The sequence below is a fragment of the Rhinoderma darwinii genome, chromosome 3 (assembly GCF_050947455.1).
Source record: "Rhinoderma darwinii isolate aRhiDar2 chromosome 3, aRhiDar2.hap1, whole genome shotgun sequence".
Classification (NCBI taxonomy): Eukaryota; Metazoa; Chordata; class Amphibia; order Anura; family Rhinodermatidae; genus Rhinoderma; species Rhinoderma darwinii.
Window position 1 is genome coordinate 189,228,125 of NC_134689.1, and position 18,253 is coordinate 189,246,377.

The window sequence follows — 18,253 nt, forward strand, 5'->3', positions numbered from 1 at the left end:
GAAATGCGGGTGACTCAGCGTTCGGCCGTGTCCGTAATCGGGGACCGTCATTATGGGCACGGTCGGGTGCATTGGGCTTAATTCTGTAACCAAAAGAACCCAGTGCCTAACAAAGTGCAACATCTAAGTGGCTGCAGGCAGACTTTTAGAGAACAAAACCATTATTGCGCACTGTATCCTGTCATACCTTGAAAGACTTTATAGATACTTTTAATTTCTTTTAGATTGCAGGTCTAAAACATTTGTGACAACTGCTTCAGTTGCTTGTGCATAAATGATTAATCCAAAACAGAAAAAACAAAAGGTTTCATTAGATTCGTCAGCAAATATTTGAGGTCTTAATTTAATGCATCCTAAATTGTGTCTGATAAATGTTTTTAAAGATCTTGTGTTCATAAAATTCCTCTTAGGGTACCTGCGCATGGTGCAACGTGGAACTGCGTTTATGGTTTACATTGGGAAAGGCTCCCCACGTACACTATAAATGTGTCCATGAGGCTCCATTATCCTGATGGAGGCTAAGAGTTTTGGCCTCCATTGGGCTGGTATACGTCGGTTAGCACTAGGTGATACTCCGGCCCTGGGACAGTTTCTTCAGGAGCTTCCCCGGGGCTGGAGTCTTTGGACAACAAGTTTTTATTTCGGGAGCTTTCTGTATTGTCTCTGGTTTTAAAATGAACCAATCATTACTCCCGGTAGGGCTCCGTGTAGTCTTTATTTTAGAAGTAACAGAATGTTCTGTATTATGCCAGAAATAGACCTTTTATTTCACGTTTGTAACACTGCATGACTGGAATTAGACTTTAGTTCTAATGGTTATGAAATGTCTGCACAACTTGCAATTAAATGTTTACTTAAGGAATGGATTATGCCTTTCAAATGTTATATGAACTAGGGAAAGTTTCCACGTTTACCTCTACAGTCTGGAAAGTATCTAGTGTAAATTATATTTTCTGGTGAACATGTGATACATGAGGCATTAGACGTACCTTTTTATTGCGTCCTTATCTGTGGTCCTGACAATGTATACATCAAATTCTTACAGTTAATGAACATTTCTTTCACCAATGGCTTTTATATTTGTACTTTCCATCCTCACTCCCATCTGGCATATCTTTTTACAAAGGATTTTCTTTTCCTTTTTTTTTCTTCTGCACATGACCAGCCCAATGTAGGGGTTTTCTCTGTATGAAGTACAAGTGATTGCAGCCAGTTAAGCCAGCAGCTAATTGAAAGAGTGGCTGCTATCGTTCCCACATGTATGTAAAGGTTTCTGGTTCTCAGAACCGGAGATGTCATAGTCGTAATCGAACGAAATGTACCAGTCATCACACCAATTCAATTAAAGAACACCGCCTGCTCCCAGGCACCAATAAATAACGCACAACGTCACAGCACACAGATGAGGGGCATTGCCCTTTAACACATAATAGGGATGCTTTATTTGCTTTGAGTAACTTTTTTTTATTTTTTTATTATTATTTTGGTCTTTAAGTTTCTTATCTTTCCTCAACAGGTTTTAGTACTGGGAAACAAGAGAGACCTTGCAGGTGCACTGGATGAGAAACAACTTATTGAAAAACTGTAAGTTCGTGTTGTGGTCCTGAGACACACACTGCGTTACTGAACTCCCTCTTATAGCAAGCACTACCAGCACCCTCGATTTACCCTTTATTCACAGGTGTCTTAGTAAAAAAAAAACAACACATGATACAGGTGCACTTTCGGTTCACATCTGCGTCGGGCTTCTTTCCATGGGTTCCGTCAAACCAAAAACAATGGCTTTCTGTATGCATTGCCATTTGATTTCAATGGTAATGCCTCCGTTGCAATTTGTTTTCTGTATGTCTCCGTTCCATCAGGCTTCCGTGTTTTTGTTTGTTTTTTTTTTTTGGGCGGAATCCATAGCATAGCTATTTTGTGGCTTACGTTATTTTTAGTTAGTTTAAAAAAAATTCTGTTTCCATACATATATGGAACAGCGTATACGCCGTTAATGTCCAGTCGTATGTTAAGCGTATGCCATACATTGGCATACGTCACCCATAGACCTAATAAAAAAACATACCTGGCGGTACAAGTTTTTATTGCTGGTTAAAGAGCTTAGTTTACAATGTTTGTTGTTTTTTTTTAAAAAGTATACTCTCCTGCCTGCCCAAAAAGAACACTCTTTTGGCCTCTGTTGGACTTATGGACACGTTTAGCTTGTACGCCTGGAGCTTCCCGATGTTCACGCTAAACGGACATCCCTAACGAGATGAGCAATAGGGCCTTACTTTCGAAAAATAATTCCTGATCTCTGCGTTTTATGTACAAAAAAAGTAATTGATCAATACCATGGAAGATCAATGTGGGGTATATTTTAATATTTGTGTATGAAATTCCTCTTTATATGTGGCATTATTTAGAGTAATTTTATTAACTACTACTTCTCTTACTTGGGATACTTAGATCTGTTTTTGTTTCTTTCCAGAAACCTTTCGGCTATTCAGGATCGAGAAATCTGTTGTTATTCTATTTCATGTAAGGAGAAAGATAATATAGGTACAGTATTTCTTTTTTCTGATACATTTAGTTGGTCATATTGCTCTTTAAAAAGGCTCTGTCACCAGATTATACATTCCCTATCTCCTACATAATGTGATCGGCGCTGTAATGTAGAGAACAGTGGTTTTTATTTTGAAAAACGATCATTTTTGAGCAAGTTGTGAACAATTTTAGATTTATGCTAATTAGTTTCTTAATAGACAGCTGGGCGTTGTAAAGACAAGTCAACAAATCTCACAGGGCAGGTAAACGGTTAGATGGTACCAATGTAATGTATTACCACCTCCAAAGTATCTCAGAGAAAATTACGCCTAGTTACCTTGCTGGTTTCCATCTTCTTAGGCCCCATGCACACGAATGTAAAAACACCTGTAATTAAGGGCCCATAGACTTCTATTGGCCACGGGTACCTCCCCGTATGCTTACGGGAAGTTGCCCGTGCCGTTAAAAAATATAGAACATGTCCTATTTCAGGCCGTAATTACGGCACGGGCAGGCCCATAGAATTCTATGGGGCTCCGGTAATTACGGGAGCGTTGCTAGGCGACGTCAGGAGATAGTCACTGTCCAGGGTGCTGAAAGAGTTAAACGATCGGCAGTAACTCTTTGATCACCCTGAACAGTGACTACCGATCACAATATAGATCAACCTGTAGAAAAAAATAGAAGTTCATACTTACCCAGAACTCCCTGCTTCTTCCTCCAGTCCGGCCTCCCGGGATGACATTTCAGCCCATATGACCGCTGCAGCAAATCACAGGCTGCAGCGGTCACATGGACTGCCGCCTCATCCAGGGAGGTCAGACTGGATGTCAAGAGAGGGACGCGTCACCAAGACAACGGCCTGGTAAGTATGAATTTCTTACTTTTTCTGCGTAAAGCGCTGTCCCTTCTCTCTATCCTGTGCTGATGGAGAGAAGGGCTGCCGATTACTGCAGCGCAATTTTGCAGCGAAAACGTGCCCGTAAATACGGGTGGAATACTGGTGACACCGGACCCGTATTTACGGGCACAGGTCTGTAAATACTGGTGCAATACGGGTCGAATACGTGTGAACAAAGACCCGTATTTACGGGAGGGCAAAAATAAGTTTGTGTGCATGAGGCCTTAGTCTGTGACTTTACTCCCCATATACTCTTGGGTCTAGTAGTTTTGAGAATGAATACTGCCAACACTTATAAATGCAAACTGCTTAACTATCTAGATTGCTATCAATATTTTGCTTCAAATCACAGTAATCTCATGAGATCACGCTGTGCTGTCACATACTCCCACATTAACTTTACCGAAGTGTCTTGAGAGTGAATAGACATCGCCTTCAGCCAGGATGTGATGACTATTCACACTCCTGACATTTCGGTAAAGTTTCTGTGAGACTTAATCACAGCATGATCTCGCGAGATCATGCTGTGAATGACACCACAGCGAGATCACTCTGTGCTGTGGGAGTAAGTCCCACATTGACTTTACGAGAGTGTCGGGAGTGTGAATAGTCATTGCATCCTGGCTGGAGGCAATGTCTATTCACTCAAGACATTTTGGTAAAGTTACTGTGGGCATATGTGACAGCACAGCATGATCCCGTGAGAAAAGTCTATGACTCATAAAGCGTCATACACTTGTCTTTACAACGCCCAGTTGGTAAAAAGGTAAAAAACGCCCTGTTTATTAAACTAATTAGCAACAAATCTACAATTGTTTATAACTTGCTCAAAAATCGTTTTTCAAAATAAAAACCACCTATCTACATTACAGCGCCGATCAGATTATTTAGGAGGTGGGGCACTTATCTGGTGACCGAGCCTCTTTTAACCCCTTAACGCCGAAGGACGGATATATCCGTCCTCAGCAGCTGCTAGTTCGCGCAGGAGGACGGATATATCCGTCCTGTGATCGCGCGGGTACTGACAGTTTACCCACGCGATCAGCGGCAGGAGCACGGCTGTTATACACAGCCTGGCTCCTGCTGCAACTGCCGGAATCGAAGCACGCGCCGATTCCGGCAGTTTAACCCATTAAATGCCGCTGTCAACAGTGACAGCGGCATTTAATGTGTTTGACAGAGGGGGGAACTCCCTCTGTCTCCCGATCGGCGCCCCCGCAAACAAATCGCGGGTCGCCGTCGGGTTTCCATGACAGCCGGGGGTCTAACAAAGACCCCCAGGTCTGTCTTCAGCATCTGCCTGTTAGGCGATGCCAGAGGCATGACCTAACAGGTTGCCTGTCAGTTTTACACTGACAGGCAATAATGCTTTGGTATACGAAGTATACCAAAGCATTATATATGCGATCGGCATATCGCATAGTGAAGTCCCCTGGTGGGACTAAAAAAAAAAAAGTAAAACCGTTAAATAAAGTTTGTGAAAAAAAAAATAAAAAAAATTACAGTCAAAGTCAAATAAAACTACTTTTTTGCCCCAAAAAGTGGTTTTATTTAATAAAACGGTCAAAACAAATCACACATACACATATATGGTATCCCCGCGATCATAACAACTTGACCAATAAAATGAACACATTAATTAAACCGCCGGATGAACGGCGTCCAAAGAAAACGCAAAAAACAACGGCAAAATTCTCTTTTCTCCCATTCCCCCCCATAAAAAATAAAATAAAAGTTCATCTATAAGTCCTATGTACCCCAAAATAGTACTAATGAAAACTACACATTGTCCCGCAAAAATCAATCCCACGTACGGCCACATCGACGGAAAAATAAAAAAATTACGCCTCTTGGAACGCGGCGATGCAAAAACAAGTAATTTTTTTCTAAAAGGGTTTTTATTGTGCAAACGTAGAAAAAACATATAAAACCTTTACACATTTGGTATCCCTGTAATCGTGCCGACCCATAGAATAAAGTTAACATGTTATTTACGCTGCATAGTAAACGGCGTAAATTTATAACGTGAAAATTAATGCTGGAATAGCTGCTTATTTTCAATTCTCTCCTAAAATAAAGTTAATAAAAGTTAATCAATATATTATAAGCATCTAAAAATGGTACAATTACAAAATACAACTCGTCCCGCAAAAAACAAGCCCTTATACGGCTATGTCGACGGAATAAAAAAAGAGTTACGACTCTTGGAATGCGACCGTGGAAAAACAAAAAATAATCCTTGGTCATTAACGTGCAAAATGGCCCGGTCATTAAGGGGTTAAAGAAACTTTATTTATTTTTATTTTTGTTTGTATTTACCATATTTTTAGAACTAAGAAGCACTCTTTAGTAAGAAAATTATTGATTTAAAAAGTCCCTGAAACCTTAGTCTGCAGCACCCTGACTGCCCACTGTAGGGTAGTGCCCGACAACCCCCCGCAACCGCTTTCTTAATCTAACTGAGCGCACATAAGTGCTCAGCTCAACCATTGACTGAACTGTATGTTTTTCCGGTCCTGGCACTGACCTGAATGATCAGGGAAGGAAGGGTAGCTGGAAGCGATGTACACATTTGCGTTCCGCTTCTTGATGGTTAACTTTGCTGTTCATATGATTGGGGGGGTGTGATTAGATGGCAGAGTAGAAACTGCAGATGTATGTACAAATGTCTATCTGCTTAGTGAATAGTCAACTCTACAGAAGTCTGAATGGTCAGATCTCACAGTGAGCAGATAAGTGATTTCTGTATACACTGCACAGTACATGCTGACACAAGTAGGAGAATCTGATCTTTATAAGGTAATGCTCCCCGCAATACTATCGTGCAGTGTCAATGGTTGTTATGGCAGTCTGTGGGCCTGCCATCTTTGTGGTCCTCTGTGCGCTAGATGAGGAGGCCAATAGGGGCCTGTCCAAATCACAATATACTGCAGTAGTATTTCGGTATATCGTGCAAGCGATCTGATTGCTGGTTGGAGTACCCTAGGGTACCCTAAAACAAGCACAACAATATCAATTGTTAAATTGTAGTAATTCAAACCTTAAAATACAAAAATTCACATTTAACACACGGTGTACAGAGTAGAAAAAAAAACCCCAGTAAAACGCCAAAATCGCTTTTTTTGGTCACCTCCTATCCCATAAAAAGTGATCAAAAGGTCTTATGTGCCTCAATATAGTACCACTAGAAACTACAGCTCGTCCTGCAAAAAATAAGTTGTTCAATTGATGGGAAAACAAACAGTTTTTTCCTTGGAAAGTAGTGAAACATAAAAGTACTTTATATATTTGGTATTGACCCACAGAATAAAGTTGTTTTTTTATTCCATGGTGAAGGCCGTAAAAATGAAACTTAAAAAAACAAATGGAGGAATTGCTGTTTTGTTTCCCCCATTCCACCCCACAAATGTACTCATTACATGGCGCAATAAATGGTGCCATGAAAAACTAATAATAAAACATGAACCCCCTCTTCTACCCTTGGCTGCCAAGAAAGAAAGGAGGCACTACCTGAGAAGACCAAGCTAGTGATATTAACTAAAACTTCCCTGACATCTAAGGAAGCGGGTTAAAGGCTATGTACACCTTCTGAAAAACTTTATACAGGATACAAAGCAGCTGTATCTCAGCGCAGCTTTATCTAGTGCTGATGCCTGAATCAGTCAGGTCCGCGGGAAACCTAGTTTTTCTACTGTTGTAATCATGACTGTCGCCTGCAATGTGGCCAACAGCTGCTTAAAGGTGTTTTCCCATCAGACATATTATGACCTATCCACAGGATTTGTCATAAATGTCAGATGCGAGTCCCACCTCTGGGATCCACACCTGTCTCTAGAACAGGGCCCTCTAAACCCCATTCTAGCTTTCTTTTTTTTTTGCTTGCTCCCAGCCTCTTCCTGGTTATATGGTCAGGAATTCTGAAAACCGCGTAGCTCGCTAATCTACGCTGTTTCCGTAACTCCCATAGTAGTTCTAGAGGTGGGTGAAACCCGCATCTATCGGACATACCCACAGGATATGTCAAATGTCTCTCATGGGGAAAACCCCCTTTAAGTATGGATTCACATGCAGTGGATTTTGTTGCAGAAATTCTGTAACTAAATCTGCTACATGTGAATCCACCCTAAGGCCTCATGCACACGACCGTGCCGCAATCGCAGGTACGGACTGCCACTGAGTCATCCGCGGGCCGCCTGTAATTCAGGGACCCGTTCACACATTGATTTCAATGAGCCCGGACCGTATAATGACTTGTCCAGGTTTCTGGCCAATACACGGACCATGGAAACCACGATCCTGTGCATGAGCCCATAGAAATGAATGGGTCCGCAATTCACCTGCAGATATGCGGGTGATTTTGCGGAAGCAAAAACACGTTCCTGTGCAGAAGGCCTAAGGCGGCCAGGTTCCCAAATATCTTAAACGCTGCTGAATTTTTACAACTGAATTCTGTGTGGAAATTCCACCGCGTTTAAAGTAGCAGCAAAGTGGATGAGATTTGGAAATTCTCATGCCCAAACTGCAGAGAAATAAACCCAACGTAGCGTGAACATTAAATTGACCTGCGGTGCGGAATTAAAATGATGCATTTTTTTTTTTTTATTGCATTGCGGGTTTTCCCCAATGATTTGAATGGGGATGCAAAACCCACAATAGAAAGCAGTTTTGTGGCAATTACGCAGCACAAATCACAGCTACGAAAAAAAATAATCATACTTGCCCACAACGCCCTCCTCCTTCCTGCGGTCTGGCCTCCTGGGATGACATTGCATCCCTTGTGACCACTGCAGTATCACATGACCTCCAACGTCATCTAGGGAGGCTGGAACAGACGTCAGAGGAGGGAGGGGGTAAGTATGAACAGCTTTCTTCCGCGGATATTCCGTTTGAAAAACCGCATGGTTTTCGGACAATGTACTGTGGGTTCCAGGTCAGATACGTATTTTTTACGCAGCGTATCCATCCTGTGGGAACCCGGCCTTAGGGTAGGTCCCACACACAGGATATGTGTTAGATTTTCTGCAACAGAAAATCTGTAGCAGAATGTCTAGAAAAACGCTGGTAAATCTGTCACAGAAATCCGCACCAAATAGTGCACTTTTCCTGCTCCTATTTCTGCATAAACGCTGCACTTTTTTCCGCAGAGGTTTTACCTGAGAACTTGGTGTTAAACATTGGTTACAGCAAAGTATATGTGCACCTGCGGTTTTTACTGCGTAAACGCTGTAAAAACCACAACAAACTAAATCCTTTCACCCATAGACTTGAATGGGGAGCAGAAATTCCACAAACACCCAGCATCTCCGCACAGAACCTGCAACATAAATTGACATGCTGAGGAATTGCTAAACGCGCTGCAGGACGCTTTCCGTACGACTTTTGTGTGTTTTTTTTTTTTTTGGTCTTTTTTTCCGCAGTGTTGTCATGAGAATTTCGAAATCTCATTCACTTTGCTGCTAATATAAATGCTGCGGGGTCTCTACACAGAATTCTGTTGAGGAAATTCTGCAGTGTTTACGCTACGTGGGAACCCGGCCTAAATGTTCTCGGCTTTTTGTTCCTTCCTTGAGTTCTCTATGCGGTCTTGGAGAGATTGTTAGGGAGGCCAGGTTTTGGAAAGATTCACCGGTTACAAGTTTTCACTGCTTTTGGTTAAAATGTCTCCCTGTGGTTACCTGGAGTCCCAGAGCTTCAGAAATGGCTTTGCAGTGCAGCAGAGAAAAATAACGTTTTCAAGTATGATAATTACCTGAACATAATTTACCTCTTGTAACAATTTTGAAAATTGTCCCGGCTACAAGTACACAAAAATTTATAAAAGTAATAAGAGCTTGAAATTAAGATTACCCACAAACGTTGTTTCCTGACAGCGGACCACTTAGAAGAATGTAAGTCTGGGCTCCGACGTAGCGTAAACGCTGCAGAATTTCTGCAACAAAATTCTGAAGGGAAATTCTGCAGCATTTACAGTAGCGGCAAAGTGCATGAGATTTTAGAAAATGTCATGCCCACGCTGCGGAACAAACCCCACACACGTTCACAAAGTTAAGGGGCTCTCCACCATTACATGTCACTGCATATAGCTAGGATATGCCATCACTTTCTAATCATGAGGGTATGACTGTGCTGCAGCTCCTCCAGTTTTTGCTCTGCACAAAAGTGTACCTGCTCTAGGGAACTGCAACACTGCAAATGTGGCCGTTACAGTTCCCATGCGTAGCAGGAGAGTGGGAACGCCACTTAACAGCGAAAGGACCTCTATCTTTGTTCTTGATCGACAAGGGTCCCAGAAATGTAACCCTCACCAATCATTTTATGAAGCATCCTAGTTACATGCCATGACTTTGAGATGGGAATATTCCTTTTTAAAACGCTGTGTGAAAAAAAAACCCATTCTCGCGCTTCTGTGTCCGGCCTCCTATAATGAAGTTTCAGTTCATGTGTCGCTGTAGCCTGTGATTGGCTGCAGCGGTCACATGTGATGGCACATCATCCCAGGAGGCCAGACTGCAGGAAGGAGCATGTTCTGGGTAAGTGTTGTATGTGTTTTTTGTTTTGTTTTTTTGAGTTGCGATTTTTGTAGCATAATCGCTGCGATTCCGCTGCAAAACTCACAACACTGTTGCAAGTTTTGCATCCCCTTTGAATTCAATGGGGAAAACCTGCAAAGGAAAATACACACAGCATAAATTGACATGCTGCAGAATTAAATCCTGCACCGCGGGTCAATTCATGTTTATGCTGCGTTTTTTTTTCCACAGCATGAGCTTGCGATTTTCAAGATCTCATCCACTTTGCTGCTACTGAAAATGCTGCGGAATTCCGTTGTGGAAATTCTGCAGCGTTTATTCTATGTGGCAATCGGGCTTAAAGGTGTAGATTGGAGTCTAAATTTGCACTGTTTTCAGGCTTTTTGACTAAAACAGTTTCCTTGGAGACCACTCTAACAGAATCTAGGAAGTGATGAGAAAGTAAGTGAGAAGAAAAAAGGTTGAACATTTTACTGCAAATTTGTCCCACATTGTGATTTGTGACTTGTCACAATTTACGTCAAAACCTGGCAAACTCCATGATTGTGGGTCGCTGAGTCCAATGGAAGCTTTTTAACCCCTTAATGACCGCCGATACGCCTTTTTACGGCGGTCATTAGTGGGCTTTATTCTAGAGCGCCGCCAAACTACGTCGCTGCTGTAGAATAAAGTAAACAGAGCAGGGAGCCGTGAAATCTCCCTGCTCTCAGCTGCCAGAAGCAGCTGAGGGCTGGGGGCGTCCCTGCTCTGCCGGGTGAGATCGATATTAGTATCGATCTCACCTGTTTAACCCCTCAGATGCGGTGCACAATAGCGAGCACCGCATCTGAATGGTTTTGGAGAGAGGGAGGGAGCTCCCTCTCATCTCACTGACACCCGGCGATAAAATCGCCGAGTGTCTGTCTTCTATGGCAGCCGGGGGTCTAATAAAGACCCCCAGGTCTGCCTGCAGCGAATGCCTGCTAGATCATGCCGCAGGCATGACCTAGCAGATGCCTGTCCGTTTTAAACGGACAGGCAGTAATACACTGCAATACAAAAGTATTGCAGTGTATTATAATAGCGATCGGAGGATAGTGAAGTCCCCTAGTGGGACTAGTAAAAAAGTAAAAAAAAGTTTAATAAAGTTAATAAAAAAAAAAAGTGAAAAAAAAAATGAAAAACCCAGCTTTTCCCCTTACAAAATGCTTTACTATTAAAAAAAACTACAATAAAGCAAAAAAGTTACACATATTTGGTATCGCCGCATCCGTAACGACCCCGACTATAAAGCTGTTACGTTATTTAACCCGCACGGTGAACGCCGTAAAAAATAAAATAAAAAACAATGGAAAAATTGCTGTTTTCTGTTAATCCTGACTTAAAAAAAATGTGATAGAAAGTGATCAAAAAGTCGCATCTACTCTCAAATGGTACCAATAAAAACTGCAAGTCGTCCCGCAAAAAACAAGACCTTATACAGCTATGCCGACGCAAAAATAAAAAAGTTACAGCTCTTCGAATGTGACAATGGAAAAATCTAAAAAATGGCTTGGACATTAGGGCCCAGAATGCCAGCAGGGGGAAGGGGTTAAATATCTCTTCAGTAAACTCAATATTTTGGCTACTGACCAGATAGATATAGATAGATAGATTTTTTTTTATTTTTTTTTCTCCTGAAGTTTGCTTCTTCATTAGGTTTCCTTCTGATTTTTACCTTGTAAAATACTTATCAGTAGCTGATATTTGGGACCATACTGAAGCTTGCATGTTCATATTGGCTATATGCATTGTAATCTTGAGTACAGTAGTGTCTTTACTGGTTTTTGTTTCTCCTTTTTCAGACATTACATTGCAATGGCTTATTCAGCATTCCAAGTCCAGACATTACTGAAGCTCTACCACCAAACTATCTTTACCAATATCTTTTCTATCCTGCCTGTTACATAGCGGCAGCAGAAAATCCCAAGACTGCGGCTACTGGAATTCACACATTATCTGGAGCAGTTTACACAAGGTTGAACTGCTGGTTTTTGATGCCTTTTTGTTTTTCTTTGCAAAATTGAAATGTGGTTTGTTGATCATTCTTATAGTCCGCATCTCTGACCCTTTTAGCACCTATGTATAGGATGACATAATCTGTACTGAATAATTTTTTCGGTAATATTTGATGTACATTTAAATTTATCCATATACAGTGTGTTCCATATTATGCAGAAGGTAAAAGGGCCCTTATGCAATATGGGTTAACACAGAAGTGCATTTTCCTGCTAGTGCAAACTTAATTTACCTTTTGTGCAATTACGGCTCTATTACAACCATGTATTGCATCTATATATAAGCAACACGTGACATTGCTTCAAACTACCAAATCCATATATCTTGTAGTAAAAAAAATGCTGAGATGAATGTGTACGTGTTTGCCTTGGAAACTTTTTCATTAAGTTGCTGTAAATATTACTAGATTTCATCATGGTTGCCTTAAATATATTATGCATAATGGTGTGTCTGCCAAAGGTATTTTCTTAACATGTTCTATCATTGTCAGTAATTCTGAAGTATATTGCGTCTACACCCTACGTGGTATCTCTTTTCCTATTCAAAACTCACATTTCTTTAATTAAATCTAAACTTCAAAATATATTGCATGTGACCTGTCTGATTTAATACTTTTTATACCCTATGCAAATGTTTCAGCTATGTCCTTGTCTTTCCTATTGTCATAGCTGTATACTTAGAAAGCCTTTATTCTAGATATCATTTTTCCTTTAGTCCAACACCCCCCCCCTGTCCTCCGACACATTTTTATTAATGGCAGTCACTCCACTTTGTCTGATACTTCCTGCAGATTGTGGTAAATTCTAATAAAAACCTGTATGGACCGCCACAAGGTGATATCGACTTACGTTGGTTCAACAGACATGCCACCGATATATTTAAAAAATAAAAGTACTTTAGGAGGGCCTTGGACTCCAGGCAGCAATTGAAATCCTCGCTGGAAATGCATACAGGACAGTGCATTCTCTTGTCGATTTTGTGGTATTGCTGTTGTAGTGCAGTATGTGAATGTGAAAACGATTGTCTGTGCCAGAACTTGCTGCTCTATAACAAGCTGCCCTATGGCACAAAACTCGGCTCTATTATACCACGGTAATACATTATAAAGAATCTCTAAGTATTGATGTTTGTCCATGCACGACTATCAATTGTTACATTTGGATGAACTTTGTTTCAATAAAAAGTTAGAAGTTTCACAATGGATCACAGAAAAGCTGTTTCTTACTTCTTTTGAAAAGTTTATGTTAATTATACATTTAGATAAGTTGTCTTATGATACACATTTGAAAATAGAAATGCATATTAACCCCTTAGTGACCACCAATATGCCTTTTCACGGCGGTCACGAAGGGGCCTTGTGCTAGGCTGTCGCCTTTGCACAGCGGCCCAGTCTATGCCATGCACGGGTGTCGCGTACAGGCTGGACCCGGGGCTGTCTGACATCTGGGCTCCTGCTCCAACGACCGTGATCGAAGTTTACTTAGATTGCGGCCGTTGAGCCTGTTAAATGCTGCGGTCAATGGCGACCGCAGCATTTAACTTGTTCATAGAGGGAAGGAGCTCCCCCTCTCACCCATCGATGGCCCGCAAATGCAATCGCAGCCCTCCGATGGGGTGTCATGACAGCCGGGTGCCTGATAAAAGCCCTGGGCATATTTTGGAGGCACATCCTAATAGATTGCCTGTCAGTATACCAAAGCATTATTGCCTGTCTGTGTAAATTTAAGTATACAAAAGCATTACAGCAGCGATATAAAGATCGCACAGTGAAGTCACCTAGTGGGACTAAAAAAATAATGTGACATAAAAATTACAGTAAAAAAATCAATTTTTTTCCAGAATTTGTTTTATTTAGTAAAATAAAGTACACATATATGGTATTGCTGCGACCGTAATGACTCAAACAATAACATTAATATGTAATTTAAACCGCAAGGTGAACACTGTAAAAAAAAAAAAAAAAAAACGCGCAAAAACAATGGCAAAATTGCTATTTTTTTCCCATTGCCCCCCCCCCAAAAAAAAGTCATACAAGGTAATCAATAAGACCCATGTATCTCAAAACAGTACCAATCAAAACTACGTCTCGTCCCGCAAAAAAAGCCAGAAAAATCACTACATTGACGGAAAAATAAGGCTTTTTGGAAAGCGACGATGCAAAAACAAATCCTTTTAGTTCTAAAGTGTTTTTATTGTGCAAAAGTCATAAAACATAAAAAAAACAAAACTAAACCTATGTGGTATCCCAGTAATCGTACCGACCCATATAATAAACGTAATGTCTTATTTACGCTGCACAGTGAACGGCGTGAATTTAAAATGCATAGAACCATAGCGGAATTTCAGGGTTTTTTGTTTTCTATTCCCCCCCCCCCCCCCCCCCCAAAAAGTCACTAAGGGGTTAATCTATGTTGCGATAAATGGTATGTAGAGGGGAGAAGAGACAGTGGCGCCCTTCTAAGGTATTATTGTTTGTACAAGATCTTAGTCGTACATCATTGGCTAGTTAGACTCGCCTAGTAAGGTTATGCGTGTATAGGCATGACGCAACTGCTTGACGTCTGAGTTGGAATACTTGTCTGGATGCCGGCTGCCACCCTCTACGATCCCTCACGCCGATAGGATTATTTGTTCCCGGGGAAGACTAGTAATTCAGGAGAAGGCAGAAAAATTGTGCAGCGTTCTGCTCACGGCGCCTGGCAGGTAAGTATTCAAAACAATGTATTTTTAATTTGGTATTGGAAAACATAGAATTTCTCCACCCTGATGCCATAATTATCAGTTCCATAATACAGTAGCTGCCTTATTATGAAATTATCTGGTCAATCACTGAGAGGGGCTGTAAAAGTGGCTATTCAGGTAGCTTTAAATCGGTATCTGGCCGAAAGTACACCTCCTAATTATTGATTCTAAAGTTTTCTGCCACGCATTTAGGCCTCATTCACACGACGGGGTCAGAGTGTCGGCCGATAAAATCGGCCGTTTTTTTTTTGTTTTTTTTATATTTATTTTTTTACCCCCGGCCGGTTTGCATCCATTCCGTTCTGGGTTGCCGATTTTGACCCGTTTTGCATCGTTTTTTTTCCCTGTTTTAAAATCGGATGAATTTAATTTAAATTTGTTGCCACACACAGACCCCTGCAAGTTTGTTGCCACACCCCCCCCCCCCCCCACTTCCTGGATAACTCACTGACTTCAATGTCCATATATGGACAGTTTAGTCACTGACTTCTCCTGGAGAGGAATCCCCGGCCACAGGGTCGGGGATTTCGCTTCTGAAGTGAGTGACATCGCTGTGTCCAAATATGGACAGTATAGTCACTCCTACTGTAGCGGAATCCCCAATCCCCGGCCGGGGATTCCGACTCCTACAGTGAGCAAAAAAAGACACCCCCCCCCCCCTCCTCCTCACATGCACTCTGCACTGTGAGGAGGTGGAGGAGAGAGCGCGAGCGACTGACTACATGGCCATCACTCGGGACACATTCCGGTGATGGCAGTGTATTACCAGGCCCCATAAACTTCTATGGGGGCTGGGTAAACGGCCGAAAATAGGGCATGTCCCATTTTTCGATGGCCAGGTTTCCCGGGCCGTCAAAAACTCGGTCGTGTGAATAGCCCCATTAGGGGGTCTATTGTTCCTAATGCTGCCGGGTGACGGCCGATTTATGAACGGCCGTCACCCGTCCGGAAAACCCTGTCGTGTGAATAAGGGCTTAAAAAGTCCATAAAATCAAGCACACAGCCATGCAATCGCCATACATGAGATGGACATGATGGTACCTGTGCTGCAAGCGTCTGCTAGATCTTCCTCAGTCAAGTATTAGGCTGGGTTCTCACACCCTATTTACGGACGTAATTCGGGCGTTTTAAAATCGAATTACGGCTCCACAGCGCCGGCAAACATCTGCCCATTCATTTGAATGGGTTTTACGATGTACTGTGCCGACAGTCATTTTTTTTACCCGCCACTGTCAAAAGACGGCACGTAAAAAAGACGCCGCATCAAAGAAGTGCAAAGTGCATTGACTCCATAGAAAAACAGCTCCAATTACGTCCGTAATGGACGCTGCGAAAAACGCCTGCACATGCCATTAGGGTATGTGCACACACACTAATTACGTCCGTAATTGACGGACGTATTTCGGCCGCAAGTCCCGGACCGAACACAGTGCAGGGAGCCGGGCTCCTAGCATCATACTTATGTACGATGCTAGGAGTCTCTGCCTCGCTGCAGGACAACTGTCCCGTACTGTAATCATGTTTTCAGTACGTGACAGTGGTCCTGCAGCGAGGCAGGGACTCCTAGCATCGTACATAAGTATGATGCTAGGAGCCCGGCTCCCTGCACTGTGTTCGGTCCGGGACTTGCGGCCGAAATACGTCCGTCAATTACGGACGTAATTAGTGTGTGTGCACATACCCTAACGTCTGAAGTTCAGGAGCAGTTTTATCCTGAAAACAGCTCCGTAATTTCAGCCGTAACAGATGTGCATGTGTGAACATACCCTTAGTGCTATTATTGTGAAGTGTCTAGGAATTGCAGCCATGAAGTGGTGGACCTTTAAAAATATGTCACCAAGTTCTGAAGCATGTGTATGTCACCTGTCCTGTTTCATCACTCATGACAGCGTTCTAAACTGGCTCTGGAAGTGACAGAATAAGAACTGTACAATGTTTCCATGGTCCAGCAGCTGTACATAAGCCTAAGCTCACCATGCACAATCCCAAGCATTGGCTAGAGTGGTGTAAAGCGTGCTGCCCCTGGACTCTGCCAGATGCTGAACCATGATACATCACTGCAGTTAGGGCTAGGCTCCTTATGTCTATTGAATGTTAATGCCACAGCATACAAAGAAATTTTGGACAACACTATGCTTTCAACTTTGTGGCAATGGTTTTTGGGAAAATGCCTCTGCCCTGTCTAATTCTGCCAGAAGAGCTTTATATGGCTGAAGGTGCGGAAAGGGGACGCTGGATCTAAGGGCGGTCACTGCTCACTTTCATGCTCAGACTATTTTTTTTTTGGGTTTTGTTTTTGGTCCTCTGCCGGATCATCTCCTTGGAAGGGCCTCTGATAAAAGCAAGTCCTTTGCCATGCCAGTAAAACGAATCCATTCCTTTTTTTTTCCCTTGCAAGGAAGCGAAATAAACTACAACAGACAAGGGATTATAAAAAAAAAAAAAAAAAAAAATCTATTTCCCAAAAAAGTAAAGGGTTTGCTTCCCAAAATGATTCCAAAAACAAGCAACCTCACTGACATCAGAGGAAAAGTGGGAGGCTGTTTAGCTTCTTTTTTTATTTATTTTTTTCTCCACCAATGGCAGCGAATCTCTTTAAATGACGATCTTAAACCTAATGGCTTCAGGGTATCTCATATAATTCACCAGCATTCTTGCAAAAGTTCAGGGAGACTCCTCTAATTCTATAATCCAATGCTTTAGAGTTTTTCTCTTTTAGAGGAGGTGGTTCTGGTTCATGTCCCTTTGGGAGAGCAAGGCAGTGGATTTTATCCCCCCCCCCTATTTCTTGGGGGGGGGGGGGGAAACAATTGTACATTTCAGGTGATTACACAATCTGTAGGAGATAAACTTGGATTAACTCTAAGGCGGGATTCACACGACCGGGTCGCGTCCGAGCCCGAGTGCCGGCCGGAAAAATCGGCCATTCTGCCCGGCCGGTTTGCATAAAGTTATGCATCCGTGCCGGGCCGGGCAGATCCGGACAGTGACATCATCGGCAACTCCTGAAGGGGAATCCCCATGTGTTCGGGGATTCCGCTTCTGGAGTTTCCCCTGATGTCACTGCCCAGATATGGACAGAGACATCAAGCGCTCTGTCCAGGAGCGGAATCCCCGAACACACGGGGATTCCGCTCCTTCAAGGAGCTAAGTGCGGCTAGCACATAGCAGAGCGGGGAGATACCTCCCCGCTCTGCTATAGTGGCGTCGCTACAGTAGTAGCAGCCGCTGCTGCAGCTGCTAGCGGCGCCATCAAAGGTGTCGCCGGGCCAGGGCGCTTTTAACAAGCAGGAGAAGGGAGCCAGCGCAGCGCTCCCTCCACCTGCTGTACACCCCGGCCCTGCCACACCGTGTACAGCGATGCCATTCGTCAGAATGGCATCAACTCCTCCTCCTCACATGCACTCTGCGCTGTGAGGAGGAGGAGATAGAGCGCAAGAGCCGGAAAACCCAGCCGTCACTCGGGACACATCCCGGTGATGGCCGGGTATTACCCGGCCCCATAGACTTCTAT

At 42.7% G+C, this 18,253-nt stretch overlaps 1 protein-coding gene across 1 annotated transcript in view; it reads left to right on the forward strand.

The window, feature by feature from the left end:
* The window catches only part of LOC142747942 (ADP-ribosylation factor-like protein 8B-A), a 45,499-nt gene extending 32,289 nt beyond the window's left edge, over positions 1 to 13,210 (forward strand). The window contains exons 5-7 of the mRNA XM_075855058.1: positions 1,517 to 1,584; positions 2,474 to 2,544; positions 11,784 to 13,210. Of these exons, the coding sequence (XP_075711173.1) occupies positions 1,517 to 1,584; positions 2,474 to 2,544; positions 11,784 to 11,833 (189 nt within the window). The 3' untranslated portion in view covers positions 11,834 to 13,210. The remainder of the gene's footprint in view (positions 1 to 1,516; positions 1,585 to 2,473; positions 2,545 to 11,783) is intronic.
* Positions 13,211 to 18,253: the final 5,043 nt, after the last annotated feature.